Source organism: Squalius cephalus (assembly GCF_949319135.1).
Source record: "Squalius cephalus genome assembly, chromosome: 19".
Classification (NCBI taxonomy): domain Eukaryota; kingdom Metazoa; phylum Chordata; class Actinopteri; order Cypriniformes; family Leuciscidae; genus Squalius; species Squalius cephalus.
Window position 1 is genome coordinate 11376408 of NC_137140.1, and position 25966 is coordinate 11402373.

The 25966-nt window shown below is 36.3% G+C and overlaps 3 protein-coding genes across 4 annotated transcripts in view; 2 read left to right on the forward strand and 1 right to left on the reverse strand.

The window, feature by feature from the left end:
• The first annotated feature begins 648 nt into the window (after positions 1-648).
• psme2 (proteasome activator subunit 2) lies at positions 649-6268 on the forward strand. Its single transcript, XM_079850737.1, has 11 exons — positions 649-1012; positions 1385-1417; positions 1508-1570; positions 1775-1861; positions 1942-1987; positions 3093-3190; positions 3277-3345; positions 3471-3538; positions 3826-3880; positions 5401-5487; positions 5639-6268. The coding sequence occupies exons 1-11, from the start codon at positions 965-967 to the stop codon at positions 5717-5719; spliced, it is 735 nt and encodes a 244-aa protein (XP_079706863.1). The 5' UTR covers positions 649-964; the 3' UTR covers positions 5720-6268.
• Positions 6141-10572, reverse strand: lsm5 (LSM5 homolog, U6 small nuclear RNA and mRNA degradation associated). The gene is made up of 5 exons (XM_079850739.1): positions 10502-10572; positions 8700-8795; positions 8318-8345; positions 7449-7521; positions 6141-6370 (listed from the first exon to the last, which is right to left on the reverse strand). The coding sequence occupies exons 1-5, from the start codon at positions 10545-10547 to the stop codon at positions 6338-6340; spliced, it is 276 nt and encodes a 91-aa protein (XP_079706865.1). The 5' UTR covers positions 10548-10572; the 3' UTR covers positions 6141-6337.
• Positions 10573-12258: 1686 nt separating this feature from the next.
• drosha (drosha ribonuclease III) overlaps positions 12259-25966 on the forward strand; it is a 38345-nt gene continuing 24637 nt past the window's right edge. The window contains exons 1-12 of one of the 2 annotated variants that reach the window (XM_079850720.1): positions 12259-12413; positions 13919-14661; positions 15051-15357; positions 17223-17364; positions 19717-19877; positions 21012-21092; positions 22019-22105; positions 22783-22869; positions 23514-23585; positions 23876-23957; positions 24060-24131; positions 25707-25876. In XM_079850720.1, the coding sequence (XP_079706846.1) occupies positions 13919-14661; positions 15051-15357; positions 17223-17364; positions 19717-19877; positions 21012-21092; positions 22019-22105; positions 22783-22869; positions 23514-23585; positions 23876-23957; positions 24060-24131; positions 25707-25876 (2004 nt within the window). In that variant the 5' untranslated portion in view covers positions 12259-12413. The remainder of the gene's footprint in view (positions 12414-13918; positions 14662-15050; positions 15358-17222; positions 17365-19716; positions 19878-21011; positions 21093-22018; positions 22106-22782; positions 22870-23513; positions 23586-23875; positions 23958-24059; positions 24132-25706; positions 25877-25966) is intronic. The other variant, XM_079850721.1, reaches the window with a different exon arrangement.

The window sequence follows — 25966 nt, forward strand, 5'->3', positions numbered from 1 at the left end:
GCCAAGATGTTGATTGTGGACTCCATAACATCCACCTATGGTGAGGTGTGCACTGCTCTGCTGTTATTTTTTACATTACCGGTGACAGTGGCAGCAGTATAAAGTTATGCCACTGATTACAACATAAACGTTGTTTATGTGGACATTTCCTGAGGAATTAAAATGGCGTGATTAAAATGGGATGAAAAACATGCTAAAAAATGTTTTAATAAAAATGTAAAAATGCAGAGGTTTTCTGTGATGGTTATGTTTAGTCTTGGGGAATAGAATATAGTTTGTCCAGTATAAAAACCATTATGATAAAGAGTAGACCGACGTGAGTGTCTGTCTGTCTGTGTGTGTGTGTGTGTGTGTGTGTGTGTGTGTGTCCCAGTATGTTTAGAAATACAGCTTCATCTACTCACTGTTAAAAAAGAGCCTCTTGTCTTTCCGTCCATCATGTTATTCTTCTTCGCGCTTTATTTTGTACAGTATAGGGAGAATGGGTTCACTTTTACTTATCACTCTCTATACCATTTTTATTTTCAAATGCGAAAAATTTCTAATTTTATTTCACTTCACTATTAATGGTTAAAACGTGTTCATGTGTGTAAGATACAGAAATAAACTATTAAAATTAATTCCAAAGTGGTGTTTTTGGATCCCCCTGGCGTCTGGTGGGCGCATGCCTTGCATGTGTGTGCACAAAACGGCGCTTTTTAAATGAAATAATGAGGAATGTGTAAATTAATTATGCAAAGCTTAACACATTAATCTAAAAACGTAAATACAAAAATTAAAATATTAATAATGATGAAAAAAATGAGTAGCCTATTTCACTTTATCCTTTAGTAGTGGATTGTGGGCGTCATTATTGAATCGAAAGTGTCGCGAAGTGAAAGTGAATTGCGCGAGCCACCTGAACGTCTGCTGCTAAGTGTACCGTGATCTTTTCCTCTGAAAATAACGCAGAATTGCTTTCATTATGTCCAGAGCTAAAGTACTGAAGATAAACTCTGATAATGCAGTGAGGGTAAGTTCATCTCTATAGATTTTATAGTATCTCCACTGTTAACAGAGTCGAACAAATTTAAAGTAAACGCGTTTGCATCTGTTTGAGCTGTGACGGTATGGCTCCTAAGAAGATTTAAAGGGCTCTTTGTTGTTTGTTTAATGATTGTTGAAAATAAAACACTACTGGAAATCGCTGTTTATATGTAAAAACAAACAAACAAAAAAAAAAACCTGAGTCACTTCCTCATCCACGAATGTTGAAAGTGAAAGTAAACATGGCCATTAACTGAAGGCGCGATCATTTTCATGGACAAAGACAACCTAAATATTTCATTTAAATATATATATTTTTTAAAAATAATAATTGTTCATCTGTGTTATCTTCATCCAGATAGAAAACTACCGCCAGTCACTGTATAAGCAGGTATGAATTCACTTGAAATAATACACACATAGGCTATTTGAGATCGTGCACTGTGGCTGTTTGTGCTAACAATATTCATTGTATTGGTAGGCAGAAGAGCTGTTCTCCAATCACATACCTTTGAAGATCTCACAGCTTGACAACCTGCTGAAGGTACTTTTTTTTTTTTTTTTTTTGCCATTTGGTAGATGCTTTTATTCAAAGTGACCTGTACATTTAGGTATTCATGTGTCAGTCTGTATGTGTGTCCTTGGGAAATGAACTCATGACCTTGGTTTTGCTGCCCATGGTTACCATTTGAAAATTTTTACTCCAGCTACAAGTGAAATGAAAAATGCTTCTCTTTTATGGTTTTAGGGGGATGAGTTCAGTATCACTGACCTCTCGTCTCTCCATGCACCCCTGGACATTCCCATTCCTGACCCCCCTGCTGCAGAGGAGGAGGTTGGCATCCGGATCAGTATTCATAATAATTCTAGAAATAGATGTCCCATACCCTAACATTTATTAAAATATTTTAATAGGAGATGGAGACAGATAAAAATGAAGATGATGAGAAAAAGAAGAAAGGTAATTTTGCACACACACGTAAATGAGATTTAACTGGTTAATCATGTGATCTCGATGATGATGAGGGTGGAGAATAAAGTCTTTGTCTTGACCAGGAGTGCCAATCCTGTTCCTGCATATCCTCCTTCCTGCAGAGTTCAGTTCCAACCCTGCTTCAACACACATGTCTGAAAATATCAAATGTTCTTGAAGATCTTAATTAGCTAGTTTAAGTGTGTTTAATAAGGATTGCTGAACTTTACAGAAAGGCATGTGCCCTTCAAGTAGAGGCAATAGTGCACATGATTGACTAAGCAAAGTCGTAATTACAAGTGGGAAACGTTCATTCTTAAAATATTAATTCTATCAATTATAGAATTCATAATGGACAAATCACAGATTTAGAATTTTAGTAAATTTAACAAAATGTCCCAACTTCTCTGGGAATGGGGTTGTACTTTTTTCTCTTCTTCATTTGTACACCATCTAAAATTTGTCCTGTACTTCATCTGACCAGCACAAATCAAACAAGTGTTACTATACCAAACCAAAAGCAATGGGAAATTACTGCTTCACAACATCGTCCTGTGATGTTAAAAACCTTGAATCAATTTTAATCAATTTGTTTATTATGATCCTGGTATTCTTTCTTTTTGTTTCCATCAATGCATTTTAGACTAGGTGGAATACCTTTTTAAAATGTATTTTTTGGTGCGGGGCAGGAAGGGGAAGGGGGGTTTCCGCACCACATGTTGGAGTGCTGACGTAGGTGGGGTTTTACCATAGTAAAGTTACTTTGTGCACCTTTATCCTTGTGAATAGTGACAGAAAATGAAAAGCATATATATTCATGATGGTGGATTATTGAAGCAGTCCGACAGGTGTGATACCATTGAATGCTGGTTTAGAAAGAAAACACACTGGTGAAGTTAACAGCACCAAAAATACCTGGTAATCAACAAAAGAGTATGACTGGAGAATCTGCTAAAAAAAGTGGGTAAAAGGGTTATGCATTGATTAGATGAAAATGTATGTTTACCAGAGTGATGGTAATGTAAGAACCAAACCTTAACTGTAACTGTGTAAATATGGAATTTTGTTGTAACGTTACATTTTCTTGTGTCAGCTCCCAAGTGTGGCTTCATCAAAGGAAATGAGCGGATTGTGAAGTTGCTGGATATTGTAAAACCGGAGATAATGGCTCTGAAGGAGACCTGCATCACTGTAAGTGGGCAAAATGGACTCGTAGAAATGTTTTCAGCATTTTCCAAGACCGTAGTTTGGCAGCTTTTTGCTTTACTTTTCTTCAGGTCTCTTGCTGGATTGCTCATCTGATTCCAAAAATTGAAGATGGAAATGATTTTGGAGTTGCAATTCAGGTTATTAACCCTTAATTCTTCTTTGAAGATGGCTGGTTTATAGACGGTGTTATAGACTGTGATCGACTATGGCACATAATGTTTTTTTGTTTCTGAGTGGTTAACATGACTGGTTGAAATTTTAGGAAAAAATCCTTGAGAGGATTACTGCTGTGAAGACCAAGGTGGAAGGTTTTCAGACTAACATTAACAAGTATGCGCAATTCCTAACAATTTCAGTTCATCAATTATGCACACTATGGAAGCTTGTTTCAGGCACGTAATAAAAAAAAATAAAAAAGTAATTGCAACTTTAATCTTGTAATTGTGACTTTTTTTCTTGCAATTGCAAGATATAAACAATTGCGAGCAAAAAGTCCACAATTAGCTTTTTAATTTTTTTGATTCTGTGGCGGAAACAAGCTTTCATTGTTTACATGTTTTGCACTGCCCTGATTTATTCGTGTTGGTAATCAAAGTGTATATGTATATTATCTGCAGGTACTTCTCAGAGAGAGGTGATGCAGTGGCCAAAGCTTCCAAAGACACACATGTGGTGAGTTACCTATCCAATCCACTTCTTAGTGTAAACTTTTTTGTATAGCTACAGTTATTAAATAGGGCTTTCAATATCATATTCTCAGGGGGTTTTAGTATTTTTAGTAGATTTTTTTGTATTTTCACACACATTAAACATCACCCTCACCCCCCTTTTAAGAATATGAAAAGGCGTGTACACAGCAAGGAAATCCTTTTTAATTATTAAAATGTATATTATTTATTTCATTTAATAAATAAGTTTGCTTTAAAATAATACATGATTATTACATGATTTGCATATTAACTGTTTGGGGGTAAATCGCCAGTGGCCTGTTGCATGAAGAGTTTCAGAATAGGTTTAGAGTTGACAAAACCATGCAAATCCAACCTGAGCAACGAAATCACCCCCTATACCCTCATTGACTATTCCCTACATTAATCCACTAATATACGCTCTTGAAGGAGTGAATGAAAACGAGTGAGCGAATTTGGGCACTGACTGTGCTGAAAGGGCTGCTGCTCTTTCAGTTTGTGCTTGCTGTTTAATAATCATTTGAAACTTAGCAAACTGGCAGCTCCAGTAGTAGTGAAAAGACTTTGAACTCTGTCATGGAAACTAGCATGTATAAAGCGTAATTAAACAGTTGAATTCACAGTGCATTATGGGTATTCTCTAGCTGTTGAGTGTTCATCCGTTGTATGCTCATTATTGTGGTGCATTATGGGATTGAATGAGTGTACTTGTAGTTGGTTTGCACCTACAAATGGCTGTCCCCTCAAATAGTGCCCTATTTAAGGGTATAGGGGGCGATTTCGGACACATCCCTGGTTTACATCAGGTTCAGCAGTCTTGCAACATTGGTTATACAAACGTTCAACTCGGGGTTTGATGCAGAGTTTGTAATTAACAGAGAACATCCAACCACATGGATCATGGAGAGTGTCAGTTTGATTCTCTTCTCGCGAGTCCAACCAAATGAATTTCTCTGTTGAGGATTAAGCAATCATTATGAAAAATATCGTGAATTTAAATGCATTTACAAGCCAGGAATAAAAAGTTTGATAAGGCAGTTGAAAGAAAATTTCTGACTATATCAATGCAAGTTTAAATAATTTAAATTTAAATGTATATATGTTCACTAGAGCTCAAAAGAAAATGTCTAAGTTTAAACAATTAAAAATGCTTTATATAATATTTATATTATATAGTATTTGTGTGTATATATTTATATTCATTTAAATGCAAAGTTTAATATTGTCAATTTATTTAAGATATGAATAATAAAATAATATAATTAATAATGTATTAGCAGCAAAAGACTGGTAATTTTGTCTTTAAAATTTTTTCACTGGAAACTGCTTTAATTTGGAGCAAGAGACACAAGGAGAGTGGCTTAATTGCATCAGATACATCATGTCACTTTACTCACAACTGATTGGTCAGTTTTGGTTTTGCTCAAACTTGCCTGGGTAGCAAGTTTGAAGTCACTTTCATACCCTTTTTGTGTAATGATAAAGGGCATGTTCTTTTGATAGATGGATTATCGCTCTCTGGTGCACGAGAAGGATGAAGCAGCATATTCTGAGATCAGAGTGATCGTGCTTGATATACGCGGATTCTACGTGAGTTGTTTACATTAATTTATTTAGCAAACGGCTTCTAAATGAGAAACGCTACAACACAAGCGAAGGATATGGCCTTTATGAATGAATCACGATAATTGTGGAATCGTCTGTACGGCTGTATATTCAGATTTCTGTTGTTTGTACTCAGGCTGAACTATATGACGTCATCAGCAAGAACCTGGAGAAAGTGACAAATCCCAAAGGAGAAGAGAAGCCATCCATGTACTGAGACAGATACTTGCTGGGATCTTAATATACATACAGTTGTACAACTAGACCAGTTTTAAGAATTTCTCATTTCTTTTCCTCATTTCTGACATTCTAGATACAGTAGTTGCATGACACTTTTGACAGTAGATTCATCTTTTAAATGGGTTTGTTACTAAACTTGTTAAATTAATCACAGTGGTAGTTGAATTCAAAGCTACATGTACATCTATTTCAGCATATACAAAATAAAATGAGGAAAACCTAATAGCAAATTCACTCATAGGACATGTTCTTAAAGCAAAAAAAACAAACAAAAAAAACACACATTAAAACCAACAATGATTGCACAAAAGATCTTCAGTTTCTTTATCTACAGATTCCACTTCAGGAATATAACACAAAATGCTGTTATACAATGAATGACAACACAGTCCAGTTAATTTTATTTGTTTTATTGTAACAAGCAACAAATGTTTACAAAACCATTTTGGATCACTTAAAGAATAAAATAACTATTGTGGAAAAACTCCCCTCATGAAATGAAAATGCCTTTTTTTTAAAAAAAGAAGTGATCAATTCTTCCATGAAACAGGAACATAATTTGTACATTTATTTTCTGTCATGTGCTACACGTTTCTCAAACTTCTGGTCCTTCTCCTCCTGGAATCAACTGGAAAACAGCAGAAACACATGGTTTCGTCATATATAACAAAGTGACCTGCCATGTTGATTAGCGTTCATCTATTAATGCAATTTTTAATTGTGTTGATTCTTGGTAATGTTATTAAATGGAATATATGGTCCAAATAATTAAAACCGCATTTCGACAGATGTAACAAATCAAACAACATGAAATCTGAAATGGGTTAATAACTAGTCTTTCTATAGCCTTTATAGATCTAGGCAAGTATTTCTGTTAATTATTATGTTTAGTTTTACAGGTCCATATAAAAGAAAATGACTCTGTATCATTAGCTATTTTTGCAAGTTGCAAATTTAACTTAATCGCAAAATTGGAATATAACATAAAACATTTGTGAATAAAGCACCGTTTTCATCCCATGTGTTCAAGAGAACAAAATCGTCTTCCTAGGACATTGGTGCAAAAATATCTGCAATAAGAATGGAAATTGCTGCAATCGGAGAAGAAACTGGCGCTATTTTTTCCATTCATCATAAAATGACTTGTGCCTCATAATACGCAGACGAAACGCTCTTGCGTTCGGATGCTGGTGTTTGGGAACACAATTGTGTGAGACGCTTCGATTGGTCTGTTGGTTAGGCCAGTTATCCAATCACATCCTGAGAGTTTTTTGTTGTGCATTGAGGGATTTATTCAGTAAATGTGAATCCATCATAGTTTATGTGCATGTCTTCTTAACAGATAAAGAAAATTATCCACCTCAATTGACCTTTGGTTACTGTTGCTACGTCTGACAAGCAATGGTGCTCTCATGCCACACTTCATGTTCTCACGCAGTTTAAAAGATTAAATTGGAATTACAGAATTACAAATTGGTCAAATTAAAGAGACAGCGTTCTTTTGGGCTTAAATGTTTGATAAATTGAGGTTACACATAAAATGAAGCAAAATACCATAACTAAACAAAAAATAAACTTTAGCTTTACTCATATCACCCGTATGCATATTCATATACTAAATCCATCTCAAAGCAAATGTTGTCAATTCATGAAGTGTGGATTGATATTTAAAGATGATGATTTAAAGATGAACTCAATGATCATACCATTGTGATGTTATTGCCATTGAGCAGAATCTGATCCAGTTTTGTGATTCTTCTTCCCTCTGGAGTGATTTCACTGTGACACAACAACTTTAGTTATGGCTCAATAATAAATAATGTTTAAGCTGAAAAATAAAGTCAGTTTTCACAAATGTAAATTTTGTAAATTTTTGCTAAATTATTGAATTACATACTTGATTTCATCATTCTAAAAAATGTGGGACCACACAAAAAGGTATTTTCCTTACACCTTGAAAACAGTGTACACTTCATTTTCAAAAATGTATTCCAAGTGAGTTTCTGAATCATAAATATATAGTATAACCTTATAATATAATAAAATATAATAATAAAGTTCCCATGGGGTAACTTAATATAACCTGAACAATGTAATGAACGTTTACATTGAATGGAAAGGCTTTTGTTTTTGTTTTTCAGAAATTTCAACTATGCTTTTGAAACGTACACTGATAATGTTGGAGACAAGACAGGTGGATGCCATTTTTAGTGGAAACAAAGCAAAGACACTCACGAGACACAAGGGAACCTCAAGTGAAGACATCATTTCTTAAATTTCAAATGTTCAATTTATTTCTTTTTCTTCTTTTTAACGCTGGATGTTTTAAGGAGATTCAAAAAATTTGCCATTTTCCAAACTCTGTTTGAACCCTGTTAATAAGAATGCCATGGTGTCTGGCCCCCAAATATCCCAGAGAAACATCTAGCCTACATTAGAATATGTTTTATATCATGTATATTTAGTTGTATGTTTGTGAAGTTTAAGTCAGAGAAGTTGGATGAATAAATACGGTAAAAAGTTATTTGGCATAAATTATTAGGCATATATGTTTTGGGTAGGAACATCTACTTACAACTCTGTCACATCCTCAAGGACCATGTCTGATCAAAAGAATCAAGAAAATGAAACACATCACAAAGAATGCATTACATTATGAAATGAGAATCTTTAGTACATTCCTGCCACACTCATTGAATTCAATGCACCTTCTCTTTCGTTACATCATATCAGCAGAATTGCTGCAGAGGTAATTTGCTTTTTATTTCACTTAATTAAAACAGCAACAAAATGGCATTGCAACAAATGTAAGAGTCTCTTACATTTACAGAACAAATAAGTGAATGTGTACCTGTATTATTGGCTACTAGTATTTTGCTCAATTAAGTTAAATCTAATCCTAAAATATTAACCATCACAAATAGGTGTCAGCGTTTTTCCCAGAGGTTAAAGGATACTGACAAAGTCGTCGAACCCGAGCAGAGTTCCCACAATCTCTTTATCGTTCTTCATGACGATGTGAATCCGAGAGCCAATGCATTTATCCACCAGCTCTGAAAGACATCATACATGTCATGACAAACACAATCAAAGACAATCGAAGCAGTGTAAGACTGAGGCTGTGTGATGTTTGCAGTGTGCATACTGTTAAGAATCTGTAAAAGCTAACAGATGCAAAGACACATTATCTCACAACACACCGAAACGGTGAATAATAAAGCAGTTATATCGGCTGTCACGGTTACGCTTATAGTTTGAAGGGTTTATGAACTGCAAATGTATAATTTAATCTTCAACAAGTTTGACATTAATACTAATTTTTTAGTTAATTATATTTGGAGTTTGCGATTATTAGAGAAGTCACAGACAATTTTGTAACAAGAAGGTGCGTGTGATATGACAATATTGCGAACATTAAAATGTCTCCAAGACCCGCCTTTACAGAGAGATCTAGTATCGTGCTACAGTGCACATTCTATCAGTTGCAGTTTTAAGGCTTTCGCCGACGGTCCAACCTGTATGTGTGTGAGTATGTGACAAATTCAAATCTCCTAGTTAGCAACATGGATGAAGACACGGAGTTGGTCCCTAACAAGAATTCAACATCGGTATTATCAAGATTAATCCTTCTTGAAATGAAGATATTCATGTCACACGCACTGAGTGAACACATACCCTAGCACAGGGGTTTTCGAAGTAAAGACCTGGGACTTACATATACATATAAGATATAATATACATATAATATATATATATATATATATATATAAACATACAAACATAAGTAAATGAATAAATCTAACAGTACAGTACTTCTGAGAAAAAAATATATTCATAATGTACATGTAACTATAAAATAATATTTTGAAATTATTATGATTTTTTACAGTACAAATGGGTTCTTTTTTATACAAGAAACTATAAAGATGTTCTTTTTATTATTATTATTTTAGGATAGGGGTCCCTGGCATGAAGATGATCATATTTGGGGATCCTTGGCATCTAAAAGATTGAAAACCCCCTGCACTAGCTTTAGAGTTCCTATGAAGGGGCCTTCATCATGTCATGCTGAATAAAATAGGCTAGATAGCCCAAATAAAACAAATAAATTATATTACGAACAATAAACCAAAATAAGTAAGTACATCTGAATTCAAAATTGAATATTATAAATGCATCACTTATTTATACATGGTATCAAAACTAAGTAATTTTGTTAAATAACGAAAAATCGCATCTCTAAAAATGATTGAAATTTGCTAAATCATTCATACAGAATTGCATTTAACAATGTTTTAAATCAACAGGCCCCTTTCAACTTCAAAACTCAGCAACTGGTCATCTATCATCTACAATTCTGAGATTAACGTTACCCACTTGTAAAACGACGCTTGGTCATACATGATGTGCTTGTAACTCGTAATTAATATACTTGAAAGGCACATAAATGAATGAAATAGTCTAATTGTGATTGAGGCTAGGGTGATGCAGACACGGTGATGCAGGCACTTTAACAGAATTAACCCATACTGACTGTGGGGTCTGATTTCAGTTTATATCCTACAATTCATTTGAATTAAATAAAATGTTTCAGCGAATATGCCTATAAACCGTTTGTGTACACGTGTGTCCAATACAATATAATAAAAAGTACTGAGGTTTGAATGCGACTTACATGGAACTATATGCTCCTTACTACAACAACTACAAACTTAATCCAATAAAGCAAACAATCAATTAAAATGAAAGTCGCACATACCGAGAGGTAAAAGCTGCGAAGGGTTTGTAGCTGCTACTGCCGCCATTTTGATATTAGACCTGAATAATCGGTCACCGGAAAGGAATGACAGACACGAGAAATCGATGTCAGATAGTTTGAAACGCGCTTGGCTGGCACTCACCAGCAGGAGGTGCTGCGGCTCTTTTGAGTTCGTCGTTCAAGACAGAAGATAGTAGACACTAGCAAACATTCTCCAATAACAGGTTCCTTTTTTTTATGTGTGCATTTGTCTCCATAGTTTGTTGTTTTGTGTTTCCACCTGTACTAGATGACACTGTTCAGTTGTAGTACATTTTTCCTTTACAATTCTACACTACTTACAAATTCATTGTGGACAAAAGTGTCTGTAAATGAATAGGCCTACATGCTAATGTAATGTAATTTGTCATTTATTCATTAACTGTAATGTGCATGGTACCTATAATTTTTTACTTCTTCAATGAAATGTAAAGTCCTTTGGCCCTCCATCAAGAGCAGGCTGGATGTCTTGTCTCTTGACCTTTGAGAGCTACAATGTTATTTATTGTAATACAGAAATGCTGATGCCATCTACTGTTTTACTCAGCATGAACTTTTCAATGATACTGAAAAAATATATTGTAGCCTACTGATGAGTTGGGAAAATGAATTTTGGAAAGTTGGAAAGTTTTAGGATTTTGAAACTTTTAAAATGAAGATAAGACAAGAAATGTCCCAGCTAACAGGGAATGTTTTCAGAACTTTGGGTAATATTCTGGCAAGGTTCTCTTAAAGTTTTCTTCCAGTAACAATAGAATGTGCATTTAAAGTTTAATAATGTTCTCAAAATGTTATAGCTGCAAAAAAACATTATAATACATCGCTCATGGAACTTTTTTCCTGAAATGTTTTGGTCGGATGTTCAAAGAACTTAAAAAAAAAAAAATTGAGAACATTCACAAGTATCATTCTCATAATTTTTGCAACTTGATAAAATTGAATGTTTATTTAACTTTTGCATAACCAAGCAAAAGTATTTATTTTATTTTATGATTGACTTTTTGAATGTTCTAAGAACATCCAGAAACAATGGTATCATGACTTGATGAGAACATTAATTTTTCAATTGAGTTTATCACTCAGATTGAAATGCTGATAAAATTCTACACACATGGTCTGGTGCTTTTGAAACCATACAATCAATACAAACTTGCAATATAAAATCCAATTATGAATTGTTTACCCTTGTGTTTGCTCAAGCATCCAAACACCCATCATGGCTGGACTGCTGAGAAATCTGATAAGAGACTGATCTTCTGAAACGGTTATGATTGGATGATCACTATGAAGAGGACGCAACTGTAGAAGAGAGAGCAGACTATTACATACATTGAGATAAAGATTCAGATAGAAATACATCAGGTTTATGATTAAGAATAGCAAATACACAAGTGATGTGTTTCTGTAGAAAGAGAAAAAATACTTCCTTAAAATATATGTGTGTGCATAGTGAACATATTGATGTGGTGTAAGTTGTGGGAGTATGGGTGAACAAAAAACTGTCCTTCGATGTACACAAATACTATAGGAAAATTGTTGTCAAAGCGAAAATTTACTCGAATTAAGAATACAATACGCATTTGTTTTCTTCCCCCCTTGTATGTCTTTCTGCATCGACTCTTCACACTCCGGTTCGGTTGGTGGCAGTGATGCACCAAAAGAACAAGAAGAAGACTATTTTAGCGAGGGATAGTTTCTCGCGTTCTCATTGGTCACTTGTCACACAGCCTAAATCTGATTGGCAGCAGCACACACCGCGTTGCCAGCGTCATAAACTGAGCATTTTTTCCTATGATTTTTTCCCCTGTAAACATAAAACATTATAAACAGCATCACTGATTTATTTCCAAAGCTTTAGCAAAGACTTCTAAAGGTAAGATTTATTCTTCAGGAAGTTTTTCGTCATCATTATTAAAGTGCTGTTCTGTCATTGAATCATAGGAGATGCTGAAATTGATGTAACGTTAGCTTAGATATATTTCAGAGCGTGTTTTCAGTGTGTTAAAACGGGTGAAAATGCATTAAAAATACGCATTTGAGAGGGATAATAAATTGTTTCGAGACGCCTACAAGACGTGACTCGGCCAAAACCCTAGATTGCTTACAGGGCCAGTGGTTAAACTTTTCACTTGCCATGTCAAAATTGCCACTGTCTCAACCACAAAAGCGAACAAAAAACCTGGGCCCATGTAAATCGCTGCATCCACGATGCTAGAAGCGTCGTTTTATTTTGGCCGCATAATTAGAAAATGCCTTTATGTCGAAAGAAATGTCTTTCGCTCTAATCGGTACGAGGGTATTTTATTTAAAGGGACAGTTCACATAAAAAAATTAATTCTGTTATTTACTCTTATGCCTTAAATAACTTGTATGGCGTCTACCCTTATGTCCTTTCTTACCTAAATACGCTATTCTTCTATTTTGAAGAATGTTGGTAATCAAACCCTGTTGGACTGTTGGTTACCATTGACTTCCACTTTATGGACATTATTTTATGTGCCACAAAATATAAAAATTCATCAAGGTTTGGAAAGACCTTTTGAAAATTAGAAATGACAGAATTTTCATTCTTTGATGAAGTATCCCTTTAAATCAATGGTGTTCACGATATTCATTAAAGTAGTAGAAAACTACTTTTAATCTACTCTTAAGATTACTAAAATATCACGCTATAGGCCTAAGTAATTTTATCTCACGATAAGGCTGTATCACAGAAGTTATTTTTGCTGCAAATTGTTACATTATCAAAATTTTAGATACTCATGAAACTTCACAATTCTTGGTACCAACTGTGATAACACCGCACAGCGAATTATAGGCTAACTAATGTAATAAAAAAAAAAAATGACCAAGGATAAAAAAATAAAAAAAAATGACCAAGGATTTATTGAAGACAAGTAAACAGTCAATAACAAAATAACAAAATTCAGATGTGGTTTTCTCCAGTTCTGACTGATTAGTTCAAGTGCATACTTGGGTAACATTTTTGTTTTTTGATGGTCCACTTAAACATTCCACTAACTAAGTAACTTTGCTATTCTAACCCTCATTAGAGTATTAGTAGACTGTCTGTCTGCTTAATATCTGCTAAAACTTTATTTTCATGGTGCCCCGCCCGCCAGACATTCTACTACTGACTAAGTAACAATGCAACTACCGGTACATGTCAACTTATTCCACAACCAGGCCTAACATCTAACCCTAACCTAATAGTATTCTAAAGTCTCCTAATAACTTAAGTCTACTCTAATGACATGTAGTTGTAAAGTTACTTATAGTAGTAGAATGTCTAAAGTGGACCATTGAAGTAGTGTAACCCATCCTTGTATGAAAATCTTCTATATCCATATCTTTCTTACGTCCATGTCTTCTTTACAGATGTCTTTTCACGCTGGCCGCGGATGCCCATGGGGAAGACCACCCGCTCCAGGCCAAATGTACCGGCCCCCTCCACCACGCTATCACTACGACCCTCCAGCTGCTCCCGGTCCTGTCTATAACCCTCAGGGAGGCAGTGGCTACATGCCACCTCATCCTGACTTCATGCCTTTCCACTTCCCTCCACCATCACAGGGTTCTAACGTTCTGCCCCAATGTCCCTTACGCCCACCGGGCTTCCCAGATCCGCCCCCTTTTCCTCCACCTGCTCCTCGCAGCTCAGACGGCTCGGCTCCCGTCCCAGTTCAGAGCTCTTACCCCTACATGATGCCCACCGTCCCCCCTCCACCGTTGCCCCCTCAGCCCCCATCAGTGCCACCTTCCATGCCCTACTCGCCATCATATCCCATGAGCTACCCTCCACAGCCACAGCTTCCCCCTCCACCCAGTTTCAACCCAGCTTACGTGCAGCCCGGAGGTTCCTTCAAATCTGAACGCTCCCGCCCGAACACTCAATACAAGACAGACACATCCTCCCGCTCGCCCGAGAGACTCCGTCACCATGACGATCACCGCCACAGAGGCCACAGCTACGGAGGATATGGAAGTCGACATAACCGTGATTTTGGAGGAGAGAAGCGGGACCGGGACAGAGGGTGCAGTTCAGAGCGCAGGCGGTCAGACAGCCCACGGTGTAAAGCGGACTACGATAGAGGGCGCGTGCCATCAAGACACCGCAGCAGGTAATGCACTTCACTGCTCTCTATTAATATTTTTTCTTTTGCTTTTCATTTTGCAAGTTACTCCCAACAGTAAGTGGTGACATGACATTTGGGACCCACAGTTTTTATGTTTAAACACCAGTTGTGAGTCATCAGTACACTACCGGTACTGCATGAATTTTTAATTTATGCAAAGAAAAGAAGTATTGCTTGTGTCATCTCTGGGTCCTTTTGACACTATTACAGGTGACCAAGTAATGACATCTTACTGCATTTTTGTGTGATTTCAGTTGTTTAAACCCCTTCAAACACACACATACACACTTCTATAGACTTAGTTTAATAAGTACTTTCACTGGGTTGTCTGTTCCGTTATTTTTTACCACAGTAATATTGCCTTCATCCACCAGAGAACGATATCGGCATAGAGACGAGCCAGGTTCGCCCCCCTCAGACAGACACAGGAAACACATTCACAGTCGCTCAGGCAGTCGAGAGAGAAAGCGCCGGCGTGTGGAGGAGGAGAAAGAGAGGAGAACAGATGGAGCCTCCAGCAGTCGAGAGAGATCTGTGAACTCTAGCAGGAGTAGAGAGGCAGAGGAGACGTCCACTGACCGCCACGAGGAGGAGAAAGGAGAGGAAGAGTTACTCAAACCTGCCTGGATCCGCTGCACACATGCTGAGAACTACTACTCCAATGACCCAATGGACCAAGTGGTAATCACAGGAGTGAACTATCAAAATATCAATGATTTACTTATAGAAACTCATTAAAGGAGTAGTTCACTTCAGAATTAAAATTGATAATTTTAATAAACTGATAATTTACTCACCCCAATGTCATCCAAGATGTTCATGTCTGTCTTTCTCCAGTCGAAAATAAATGTTTTTGAGGAAAACATTCCAGGATTTTTCTCCAAATTGTGGACTTCAACGGGAACCAACGGGTTGAAGGCCCAATTTTTCAATGCAGCTTCAAAGGGCTCTACATGATCCCAGCTGAGGAATAAGATTCTTATCTAGCAAAACGATCTGTCATTTTCTAAAAAGAAATATATATTTAACCACAAATGCTCATCTTGCACGTCCACGTAATCGCGATGGAAAGGTCAGGCGGTAATGAAGGGTAGGGCAAAAAACTCCTTCTCATTTTCTCCTCCAACTTCAAAAATCGTCCAACATCGTTGTTTTACCTTTTACTCTTTTCTTTTTTTTGGAAAAGGCTTTTGACTGTTTTACCGATACTAGGTCGGTACTTCCACAAGCGGTCACGCGTGTCCTTTCAACGTTATTACGAAATGTGTGGCGCATCACAGCTAGTGCAAGAGGAGCTTTTGTGGTTAAAAAGTATATAAATGTTTATTTATTTTTTTTAGAAAATGACAGATCGTTTCTCTAGATGAGACCCTTATTCCTCGGCTGGGATCGTTTAGAGCACTGAAGCTGCATTGAAACTGTAATTTGGACCTTCAACCTGCTCCACTATATGGAGAAAAATCCTGGAATGTTTTCCTCAAAAATATTAATTTCTTTTCGACTTAAGAAAGAAAGACATGAATATGTTGGATGACTTGGATGTAAATTATCAGGAAATTTTAATTCTGAAGTGAACTAATCCATTAAAGGGTTAGTTCACCCAAAAATGAAAATTCTGTCAGTAATTACTCACCCTCATGTTGTTCCAACCCCGTAAAACCTTCGTTCATCTTCGGAACACAAATTAAGATATTTTTGATGAAATCTGAGAGCTGGATCACTCCTCCGTAGGCTGCTAGGTGACCGAAACTTGCTGGCCCAGAAAAGTTATTAAAGAGATCGTTAATATAGTCCAAGTGACTGCAGTGGCTCAATGTTAAGTTTATCAAGCGTCGAGAATACTTTTTGTGCGCAAAAAACCCCAAAAATAACGACTTTATTCCACTATTTATTTCCTTCTCTCTGGGCCTCGAGTTAGTTCACGTAGTGTTTTTGCGTAGCGCGTCTGTGTTGCACGTCATCACGTAGGCAAATTATTGGCTGACGCTGGTCATGTGTGTGATGCGTGTGTCGTACAACACTGACGCGCTGCGCAAAAACACTACGTGAACTCACCCGAGGCCCAGAGAGAAGGAAATGAATAGTGGAATAAAGTCGTTATTTTTGTTGTTTTTTTGCGCACAAAAAGTATTCTCGTCGCGTGATATACTTTACATTAAGCCACTGTAGTCACTTGGACTACATTAACGATCTCTTTAATAACTTTTCTGGGCCAGCAAGTTTCGGTCCCTTAGAAGCCTATGGAGAAGTGATCCTGATCCAGCTATCAGATTTCATCAAAAATATTTTAATTTGTGTTCCGAAGATGAACGAAGGTCTTACGGGGTTGGAACAACATGAGGGTGAGTAATTACTGACAGAATTTTCATTTTTGGGTGAACTAACCCTTTAAACAAAATTACACACTACACCTTTAAAATGTGCACTATAGATGATCCAGAAGGGTTTTGTACCAAATATTGTGATGGTGTTATGACCAAAATACATCAGATACTTTGACTTCAGGAGCTCTTACTTATCTTTCACGCATTATTATTCATTCGTAGGGTGACTCTACAGTCGTGGGAACCAGTAAGTTGAGAGATCTGTACGAGCGCTTTGAGGAAGAGCTTGGCCGAAGGCAGGAGCGGGCCAAATCCACCAGGCCTAAATGGGATCCACCCAAGACCAAACTGGACCAGGATCAGGGTATCGTGTTGATTTTACTATTTCAAATATGCACAGATTACTCTATAATATTTACCAACATAATATGGCTCAAATCCATTTCTAAACAACTCGATTCCATATATAGTTTCCATACGAAATATTTATTTTATAATTCATAATATTGTTTATTCCATTTTTTATTTCAATCTGTATGTAAAATAAAATTAAAAAAAGCAACAAAAAAGTTTTTGCTTGAATTGGAAATGTAAAAAGAGTCATTTGAAAGCCACAAGCATAGTCGAGAGGAGTAAAACTTCCCAGTGCTGTTATACTAAGGGTGTTGAGGTGAAAGGTGAAGACATGACTAAGTGGTTCATATGGACTTCAAAACCGAATGAGGGTTTCATCTTGTCTGTTAAAGGGTCATGAGACCCCCTGTTTCAGCATCAGTTGCTACAAAAAGTGCTACAATCCACAAAAAGGCTTCTAATTCAAACCGTTTTATTTAACTCAAATTAAGTTAAAGCATCAAAGCGTCCCACACACTGCAATTTACCATTACACGCAATAAATTTGAATGTTTATTTTACATGGTTTTGTAAGCTCACCGTAAATTAAACATACTTTACTTATCCTGTGACAACTACAATTTAATGCAAAAATAAATGCACATCCGCTCACATTTGTACTCTTCATTGAAAATAAATGAATTCAATGTTAATAACTTTTGAGGCCTATTTTGCACTGTTTGATTGGATATATCATGGAGCCATAAAGACCGATTGCAGCCACAATGTGGATGAATTGCATTTGTTGAGGACTCGGGGTCTATGGAAGAGAACTTAGTACTCTTACAAAGCAAAAAACAAACATTCATTTTGATCCGTTAATGCATCTCTTACAGACACCAATGAGTCATCGATGTAATGTAGGTGTTAGTAAATATCACATCCTGTGGCGCTAACACGAAGATTTTAAACCTGGAAAATGAAAATAACACTTTACTTGTTGAACGTCTCTTCACGTCCTGATAGCAATCAATAATTAAAGTTGTCTGAATATTTAAACAAATATGTATGTATTAGGGGTGTAACGGTTCACAAAATTGACGGTTCGGTTTGATACGATACACTTGTGTCACGGTTCGGTTCGGTACGTTTTCCATACAGCAAAAATAAATAAATGCCAGAGAAATTTCCTTGAATTTTTTTTATTATTATTATTATTTTATTTAATGAAACTAACATCATAAAGTATGATTTTTTTTTTTTTTGATTTTTTTACTGAACAATAATGGAGCTATACTTGACTCTTCTTATGAGCATATAAAACAAAACAGCTCCTTGGACAAAATGAAATGTAATATTGTAGTAGTAGGCTAGTTATAAACAAAGGTTTATTTTAGTTCAGATTAACATTTGAGGGCAGCAATAACTGTATTCATAATGTCAAAATAAAACCGACGTAATGTTACTTGAAAGCATTATAGCCCACTATTCCTGACAAACTTACATACCTTGCAGTTAGTGTTACTACAGCAAATCCATTCCACGGTGAATGTTGCTGATCTGACACCGGCCAGTTCATTCATGGCACGATGTTTCTTCCTGGTTTCCACGTCAGCGCTGTTTGATCCGTTAATAACAGAGAAATGTGCATGTTTCTCACTAGATCTCGCAGCGATGTTATTACTTCTGTGGCGAATTCAAAAAGCATTTGAAATTCAAATGCTTTCTTTACTGGTCTGGATCTCTTAGCGCTGTTTGGTAGTGTTGCTTGATCAGGCTCGCGCATAGGGCTCCCGAGTCCCGCTTCACAGGTCAAAACTGATAAACGGTCCACACAAACACAATAAGAGTAGCTCAGTGTCGTTCCTTACATTGCATTTGCCAGTTGATGTTGTGGTCGCGCCGCGCTTGCCACCCGCGACGCCCATTCATTTGAAATAACGGAATTTATGTCGGCAGAAAAAAATGGTCCAACGAACCGTTCGGTACGTAATGCATACCGAAAACCGAACCGAAAGCCTCGTACCGAACGGTTCGATACGAATACGCGTATTGTTACACCCCTAGTATGTATGTATATCTTCTTTGGAAGTCTCAGGACCAAAAAAGGTTTGTCCAATCATTGCAAAACTGCACAGCCTAGCTTTAAAATTAAACAATTAAAACTAACGGATGGTTGTTACATGGTCTTCTATGATGTGCAACACACATATCCTTATTCAAATCTCAGAAAATGTAGTTTAGTGTTTCATGACTTCTTAAGACCTTAAAGAATATTATCAACGTTTAAGCAGATGTTTAAGACAAGAGATTGTTTAAGATGAGATTTTATACAATCAAAAATGGCATGCTGTAAAATATGATTGTCGGTTTGTTTTAAAAGAAGAGAGCTCCAGCGAATCAGAGTGTGAGTCTGATGGAGGTGGTAGCAGCTGCTCCAGTAGCTCTGACTCAGATGTGTTTGATGTCATCGCTGAGATCAAGAGGAAGAAAGCGCACCCTGACCGCCTCCATGAAGAGCTGTGGTATAATGACCCCGGACAGGTATGCTTCACCTTCACTGCAGACTCTTTGCTGAGAAATTTAGGTTTTATGGTATGTTTTGCTCAAATCCATTTTATAGGGGTCATGAATTGAGAAATCAAAATTTCCTTGATCTTTTTGACATGTAAGAGGTCATTGTACTATAAACATATCCTGTAAGTTTCAGAACTCAAAACTTCCTCATAAGTAAAAAAAACAGCTTTTATTGAAACCAAGCTCCTAGAAGTAGACGTTTCAAGACGTTTTGCCAAGTTGTGGAAAAACATAGTCTTTGCATTGCCCTTTTTGTGATTCTAACATTAAGAAAATGTTTCAGTTATGAAACAAGATAAACACCTTTCTATATTGTCTTTGTTTAAACACTAATATAATAACTACCTTACAAATACTTATTTATAAATAAAGATGATTAATTACCAAGCTGTTACAGACTGGAGTATCCTTAGAATTTGATCTGTAGGTTAATTAGTTGGCTTCCAATTCAGGATCAGACTCTGGTGGTTGCCATTTTCAAAACAATTCCACGTGTAATGGTGGGAATGTTGAAAATAATTTGAATATGCAAAAATTACAGTTACCCAGTCATAGCAATGGGCGTTTACTTTCAAAACTTGTCAAATGCGGCATCAAAACGGAGTGTCAAAAATGAGACAGAAAATAGCATATATCTTCTAAATTAGGATATTTAAAAAAAATCTTGCTAACATTATAAGAGGACCTCCAAGAACATTATAAGATTTAGAAAAATGCTGTTCATGACCCCTTTAAACTAGTGATGCATCAAAATTAAAATAACTAAAACCAGACCATTCTGGACACTATAGGCCAGAAAATGAATCCAGAAATAATCATTTAAATTTTGGAATACCTAAACAAATTCTATTAATATTATATTTTTTATCAATAAACACTTTTAACTGACTTGCTCTGCAAGGTTCTCTTTAAGCAATAGTAAACATCTATGCCACAGCCAGTTATGTTCACTCCGAACTGATTTCAAATCTGGAGAGGAAAAGTAATCTAGAGTTCCTGAATTAACCACTAATTCTAAATTGTTTAATGTAAGTGTATTTCTATGGTTTAAAATGAAGTTACATGTAGTCTTATTTTCTTGATCATATGCTTAAATCTCAGATGAATGATGGACCATTATGCAAGTGCAGTGCCAAAGCCAGACGAACTGGAATTCGACACAGTATTTACCCTGGTGAACAGGTATAAGCCTACATGCCTTTGAGTCACCTCATCTGTTTTAAAAACCTAGTTTAGAATTCGGTTAGACGCTGTCATATGCATTGAATGTTTCTGAAGTTTAGAATTAATAAGACAACTGGAGAGGAAACAAAACTTCTGTAGAATATGAAAAGCACAAACAATATGGGTACAGGAGAGAGAAGCTTTAGAAGCTTGTGCTGAGGAGTTAGAAAAAGATGTAATATTCTGAAATGATACAGTTGTGAACCCTTAACAATGATCTAGATTTTTACATGAATGGGCTAAATGATTGCAGGACCATGATGTACCTAGGATTGCGAGCACTTGGTAGTAAATATTCTCACATGTAGTACTTTGGTTGAACTCAGCATCGCCTATCAGCATAGGCTTGCTTCTGTAGTCGGTGTTACCGGCCGTACAGCGATTACATTACCTGGGCATTGCCCTCACTGCCGTTTTTCTTTTTTATAGAAGTAAAAACCGTTTAGTTCAGTTAGATAATCGGATGCTACACTTATAAACTTAGCTGCAGAGTTGCAGCACAGTGCAGCAAGAGTCGGATTTCACTTATGTTGTGTCAGTTTATTTGTAGGATACTTCACAGAATTTTAGGTCTTTTTTTGTCTGATGTTAGACATTGTTGCCTTTGTATTTGTTTTATACACCAGTGAAAATTAACAATCATTTAGGTACTGTTCTCATTTTATTTTAGATGTGTAGCTATATGAAGAATTTGACATGCCGTTGTAAAAAAATAACTTTTAATGTAAATTCTAGACATAATGGTGTTATCATAATTGTGCTGTTCTTAGTATTCAGGTTTTTTCTGAGAATAAAATGTTGTTTAACCCCAGCATTTTGAAATGTCAGTCATCTGTCTGGGATATCAAGCTGATTGGATTAGTGATTTTCTCTCTCTCTTACAGCCGGTGAAACAGTGTCGTCCAATGAATAACAATGCCGGCAAGCTGTTCCACTACAGAATAACCGTGTCCCCACCTACCAACTTCCTGGTAGGTTTCTGTGCTGTCTTAAAGGGTTAGTTCACTCAAAAATGAAAATTCTTTCATTAATTACTCACCCTCATGTTGTTCCAGACCTGTAAGACCTTCGCTCATTTTCGGAACACGAATTAAGATATTTTTGATGAAATCCGAGAGCTTTCTGACCCCCCATAGACTGCAACGTTATCACCACTTTCAAGGCCCAGAAAGGTAGTAAAGATGTGACTTTGTGTTTGTTTTTTTGGGCATAAAAATAGTATTCTTGTCACTTCATAAAATTAAGGTTGAACCACATGGACTATTTTAACGATGTCTTTACTACCTTTCTGGGCCTTGAAAGTGGTGATAACGTTTCAGTGTATGTGGGGTAAGAACAATGGCGTGCACAGACCTGGGGGAAATCGTGCGATTTTGCTTTCACGATTAAAGGGGCAGGGGCTCAAGCCCCCCCTGTGCACACCACTGGGTCAGAAAGCTCTCTGATTTCATAAAAAAAAATCTTAATTTGTGTTCCGAAGATGAACGAAGGTCTTGCGGGTTTGGAACGACATGAGGGTGAGCAATTAATGACAGAATTTACATTTTTGGGGGAACTGTCCCTTTAAACTAACAAATTCAATCAAATAATTTTTTTATGTTTTCATATTGTTTCTACCATTCAGTGTAACCGTTGCTCTCTCTTTCAGACAGATAGACCCACGGTTATTGAGTATGATGATCACGAGTACCTGTTTGAGGGCTTTTCCTGCTTTTCTCACACACCACTTAATAATGTAAGCATACGACTGCTGCATGGTTGCGTTTAAACTAGATAACCACATGATCTACTTGTGGTTTGTGTAATAGTTAAAAAAAAAATCTAACCTTGTCATGATATACACAAGGACAGCAGATGAGCCATGATGTGACTGTCAGTAAAGCAAACTCCACTAATAGAAATTACATCAGCAACACATAAGAAGTTTTTATGCTTATAACTGTAGTCCAACAGCTAAAATAAATCTTGATGTTCTAGTTCATCATTCACTCATCATTCATTCATACTCATGATATTTCAAACTAGTATGACTTATTTTCTTCTGTGGAGCACAAAAGAAAATGTTTAGTAGAATGTTTGCAGTGATTTTTGGTTCTTGCATACCTTGAAAAATTCTTCTGTGCTGTAAGATCTCTGATTTTAAACTTTTGTGAATGTCTCGCCTAATTGACTTGAGTATATTATTGTGGATTTTTTGCTGAGGGAAGTGTGAAAGGGAGGTTCAGTGGCAATTGACAACATTCCACAGATACTATTATATATCATCAGTTGTATTCAAGTTCATGAACTCAAAAATGCTTATGGAGTAAAATCAGTATCGATGGGTGTGAGTATTGATGAGATTTAACATGCCGACATGTGTTTTCCTCCCTGTTTTAGATCCCTTTGTGTCGGGTTATTCGCTTCAACATTGATTACACCATCCACTTTATAGAAGAGATGTCACCTGAGGTCTGTTATTAAATTTGACACTGTCCACATCTTCTCCAGTTCAAATGGTTATAATTTGTTATAATTTTCACTTTATATATACAATTAACATTATCATAATGAGACAAACATATCTTGACACTTGTAACTGTTAACAATTATTAATGAAAATGAATTTTATGGCAATTTCAGTTTCTTGCTGTCCTTACCAATCACTTTGTAATTTGAGTGCTACTTTAGACATCTTGGTTGTTTCTAGCACATGTGAAGTGACCCAAATGCTCTGCTATTGTAATGTTGTGTTTGACCAGAACTACTGCGTTAAAGGCCTGGAGCTGTTTTCCTCATACCTCTTTAAAGACATCTTAGAGTTGTACGATTGGAACCTCACAGGTAACAAGCACATGCACACACAGCTATACATAAACACATTATTGGCCAGGGGTGCAAACTCCTGCCATATAGCCATAGTAATATAGTTTTGCTGTCATACAGGTCCTGAAGAAAACGGCCCCTCAGGTTGTCAGAAGTTTCATTTCATGCCACGGTTTGTTCGGTTCCTCCCAGGTGAGTTTTAAATGCCTCTCTCTCCATTTGATTGATGTTGCTTTGTGATTGTGTCAGTCAAACAGCTTGTTAAAGTGGGTAAATACACTACAGCTGAAAGTGAACATTTCCTCGTATGCAGATGCCAAATGATTGGTAGATGGCTGATTTAAAAGTGATTTTTATTTATTACTACTGGCATTCTTTTAAAAATCAAATTTTACTAAAGTTTGTGTGTAAAATTATTAATTTTATGATAACACTATAAAGCAGACTGTATCATATTTTATACACAAATTTCTAAGGCCTCTAAATTCTCAACATGTTCTACTACAAAACAATCTCCTACATGCCGTCTGTTTTCTGATTGATAGCAAAAAAGCCTTTAGTATAATTATAAAAATGTCCTCAGTCAGGTCGTGGTACACATGTCTTTTTGCTGTGAAATCTTTACTGATATTATTTATAAAGTAATCAAGAATATATTTTATAATTTTAGTATTATTTCAAGAGAAACACTTACTAAACTGAATTAACTTCGATTTTCTTGATTATCCATTCATCGGTTTTAGAAAAAACATTTTAAATTTTAGGTGTCAAATATAATACAACAGGCTTTTGAGGAATGTTCAATCATCATTGAATTGCATTGCATTCTAAAAAAAAAAAAATGGGGCTAGTCCTTTGATATGCCCCATCTGACTTCGGTTGTAGTCATGTGGTTAATTTGGTTGTAGAATGTGGTTGTGACTCCCGTGAATTACTGAATTGTGTGTACAGCACAGGCTGAAGCTCTAAAAGGTGAATTGACAACTAAATGTGTACGTGGCCTAAATCACAGACAGTGATTTATACAAATTGGGACCTAAAGCAGTAAACAATACAAGGGGCCCAGAAATCTTAGTGATTTATAAAAGAAATTATGTATGACTCTTACTTACATGGAACACAAAAGAAGATAATCTAATGAATGTCCAGTTGGGTGAAGTGTCAGCAAAAAAAGTTGTTGGTGAAAGTTAATTTAAAGTTGCAAACCAAACTATATTTAAGTAGTTTTACAGTAAAATCATAGTGGTGGAGATTAACCTTTACGGGTGGTTTGAAACTGCCATTGAGCACCAGAAGAAGAATGTGATTGAAAATGAATGTGGTGATTTATCAGCGAGCTGCGTGTAGTTTTTTTGTAGACACTCTCAGTGCTTTATAAAGCGTTACAGTGAATCATGATGTGCTGTACTGAATTAACCCATCAGCATATTCATTGTATTATCTCCTTTTGAGTGCTGCTGGGGAAAGTAAATAAAAATCGTAAATGATGGAATACATTTTTTTTTTTTGACATGGTAGTAGTAATTTGACAAGATTCTTGTGTAAACACCAATGAGCTTTTATACAAATGAAACCCACTGTTTTATTCAAACTTCGATGAAGAAATTTGGTTGCCAATTCAGCTTAATAATGTGCATGTCCTCACAAGGTGTTTTAAAATATTTTTTAGGGCCCGAGCACCAATGTTGTGAGGGAGCGAATTGCTCCGTTTATTATAAAATTATAATCCTGTTTACAGTGGTTTCCCTGTCTGCTCATGTGTGTCAGATGGAGGAAAGGAGGTGCTGTCAATGCACCAGGTGCTGCTGTATTTGCTGCGCAGCAGCACGCCTCTGGTTCCCGAAGAGGAGATCGCAAATATGCTACAGTGGGAGGAGCTGGAGTGGCAGAAATATGCTGAGGAGTGCAAGGGCATGATTGTCACCAACCCTGGCATGGTAAAACACATTTGCACAAGTCAGGAGCAGAAAGAATATTTAAATGCCTCTGTGAGATAATGGCACAGAGGAAGTCAATGAACCTTTTTC

What these genes read in the sequence shown, in the direction of transcription:
- psme2 (XM_079850737.1), top strand. Translation starts at nt 965, where the DNA reads ATGTCCAGAGCTAAAGTACTGAAGATAAACTCTGATAATGCAGTGAGG. An exon ending in AGCTTGACAACCTGCTGAAG is followed by an intron (nt 1,571 to 1,774) that starts GTACTTTTTTTT and finishes TTATGGTTTTAG; the next exon opens with GGGGATGAGTTCAGTATCAC. An exon ending in CCCCTGCTGCAGAGGAGGAG is followed by an intron (nt 1,862 to 1,941) that starts GTTGGCATCCGG and finishes ATATTTTAATAG; the next exon opens with GAGATGGAGACAGATAAAAA.
- lsm5 (XM_079850739.1), bottom strand. Translation starts at nt 10,547, where the DNA reads ATGGCGGCAGTAGCAGCTACAAACCCTTCGCAGCTTTTACCTCTCG. An exon ending in CGGGTTCGACGACTTTGTCA is followed by an intron (nt 8,346 to 8,699) that starts GTATCCTTTAAC and finishes TCTTTTGATCAG; the next exon opens with ACATGGTCCTTGAGGATGTG. An exon ending in ATGGCAATAACATCACAATG is followed by an intron (nt 6,371 to 7,448) that starts GTATGATCATTG and finishes GCTGTTTTCCAG; the next exon opens with TTGATTCCAGGAGGAGAAGG.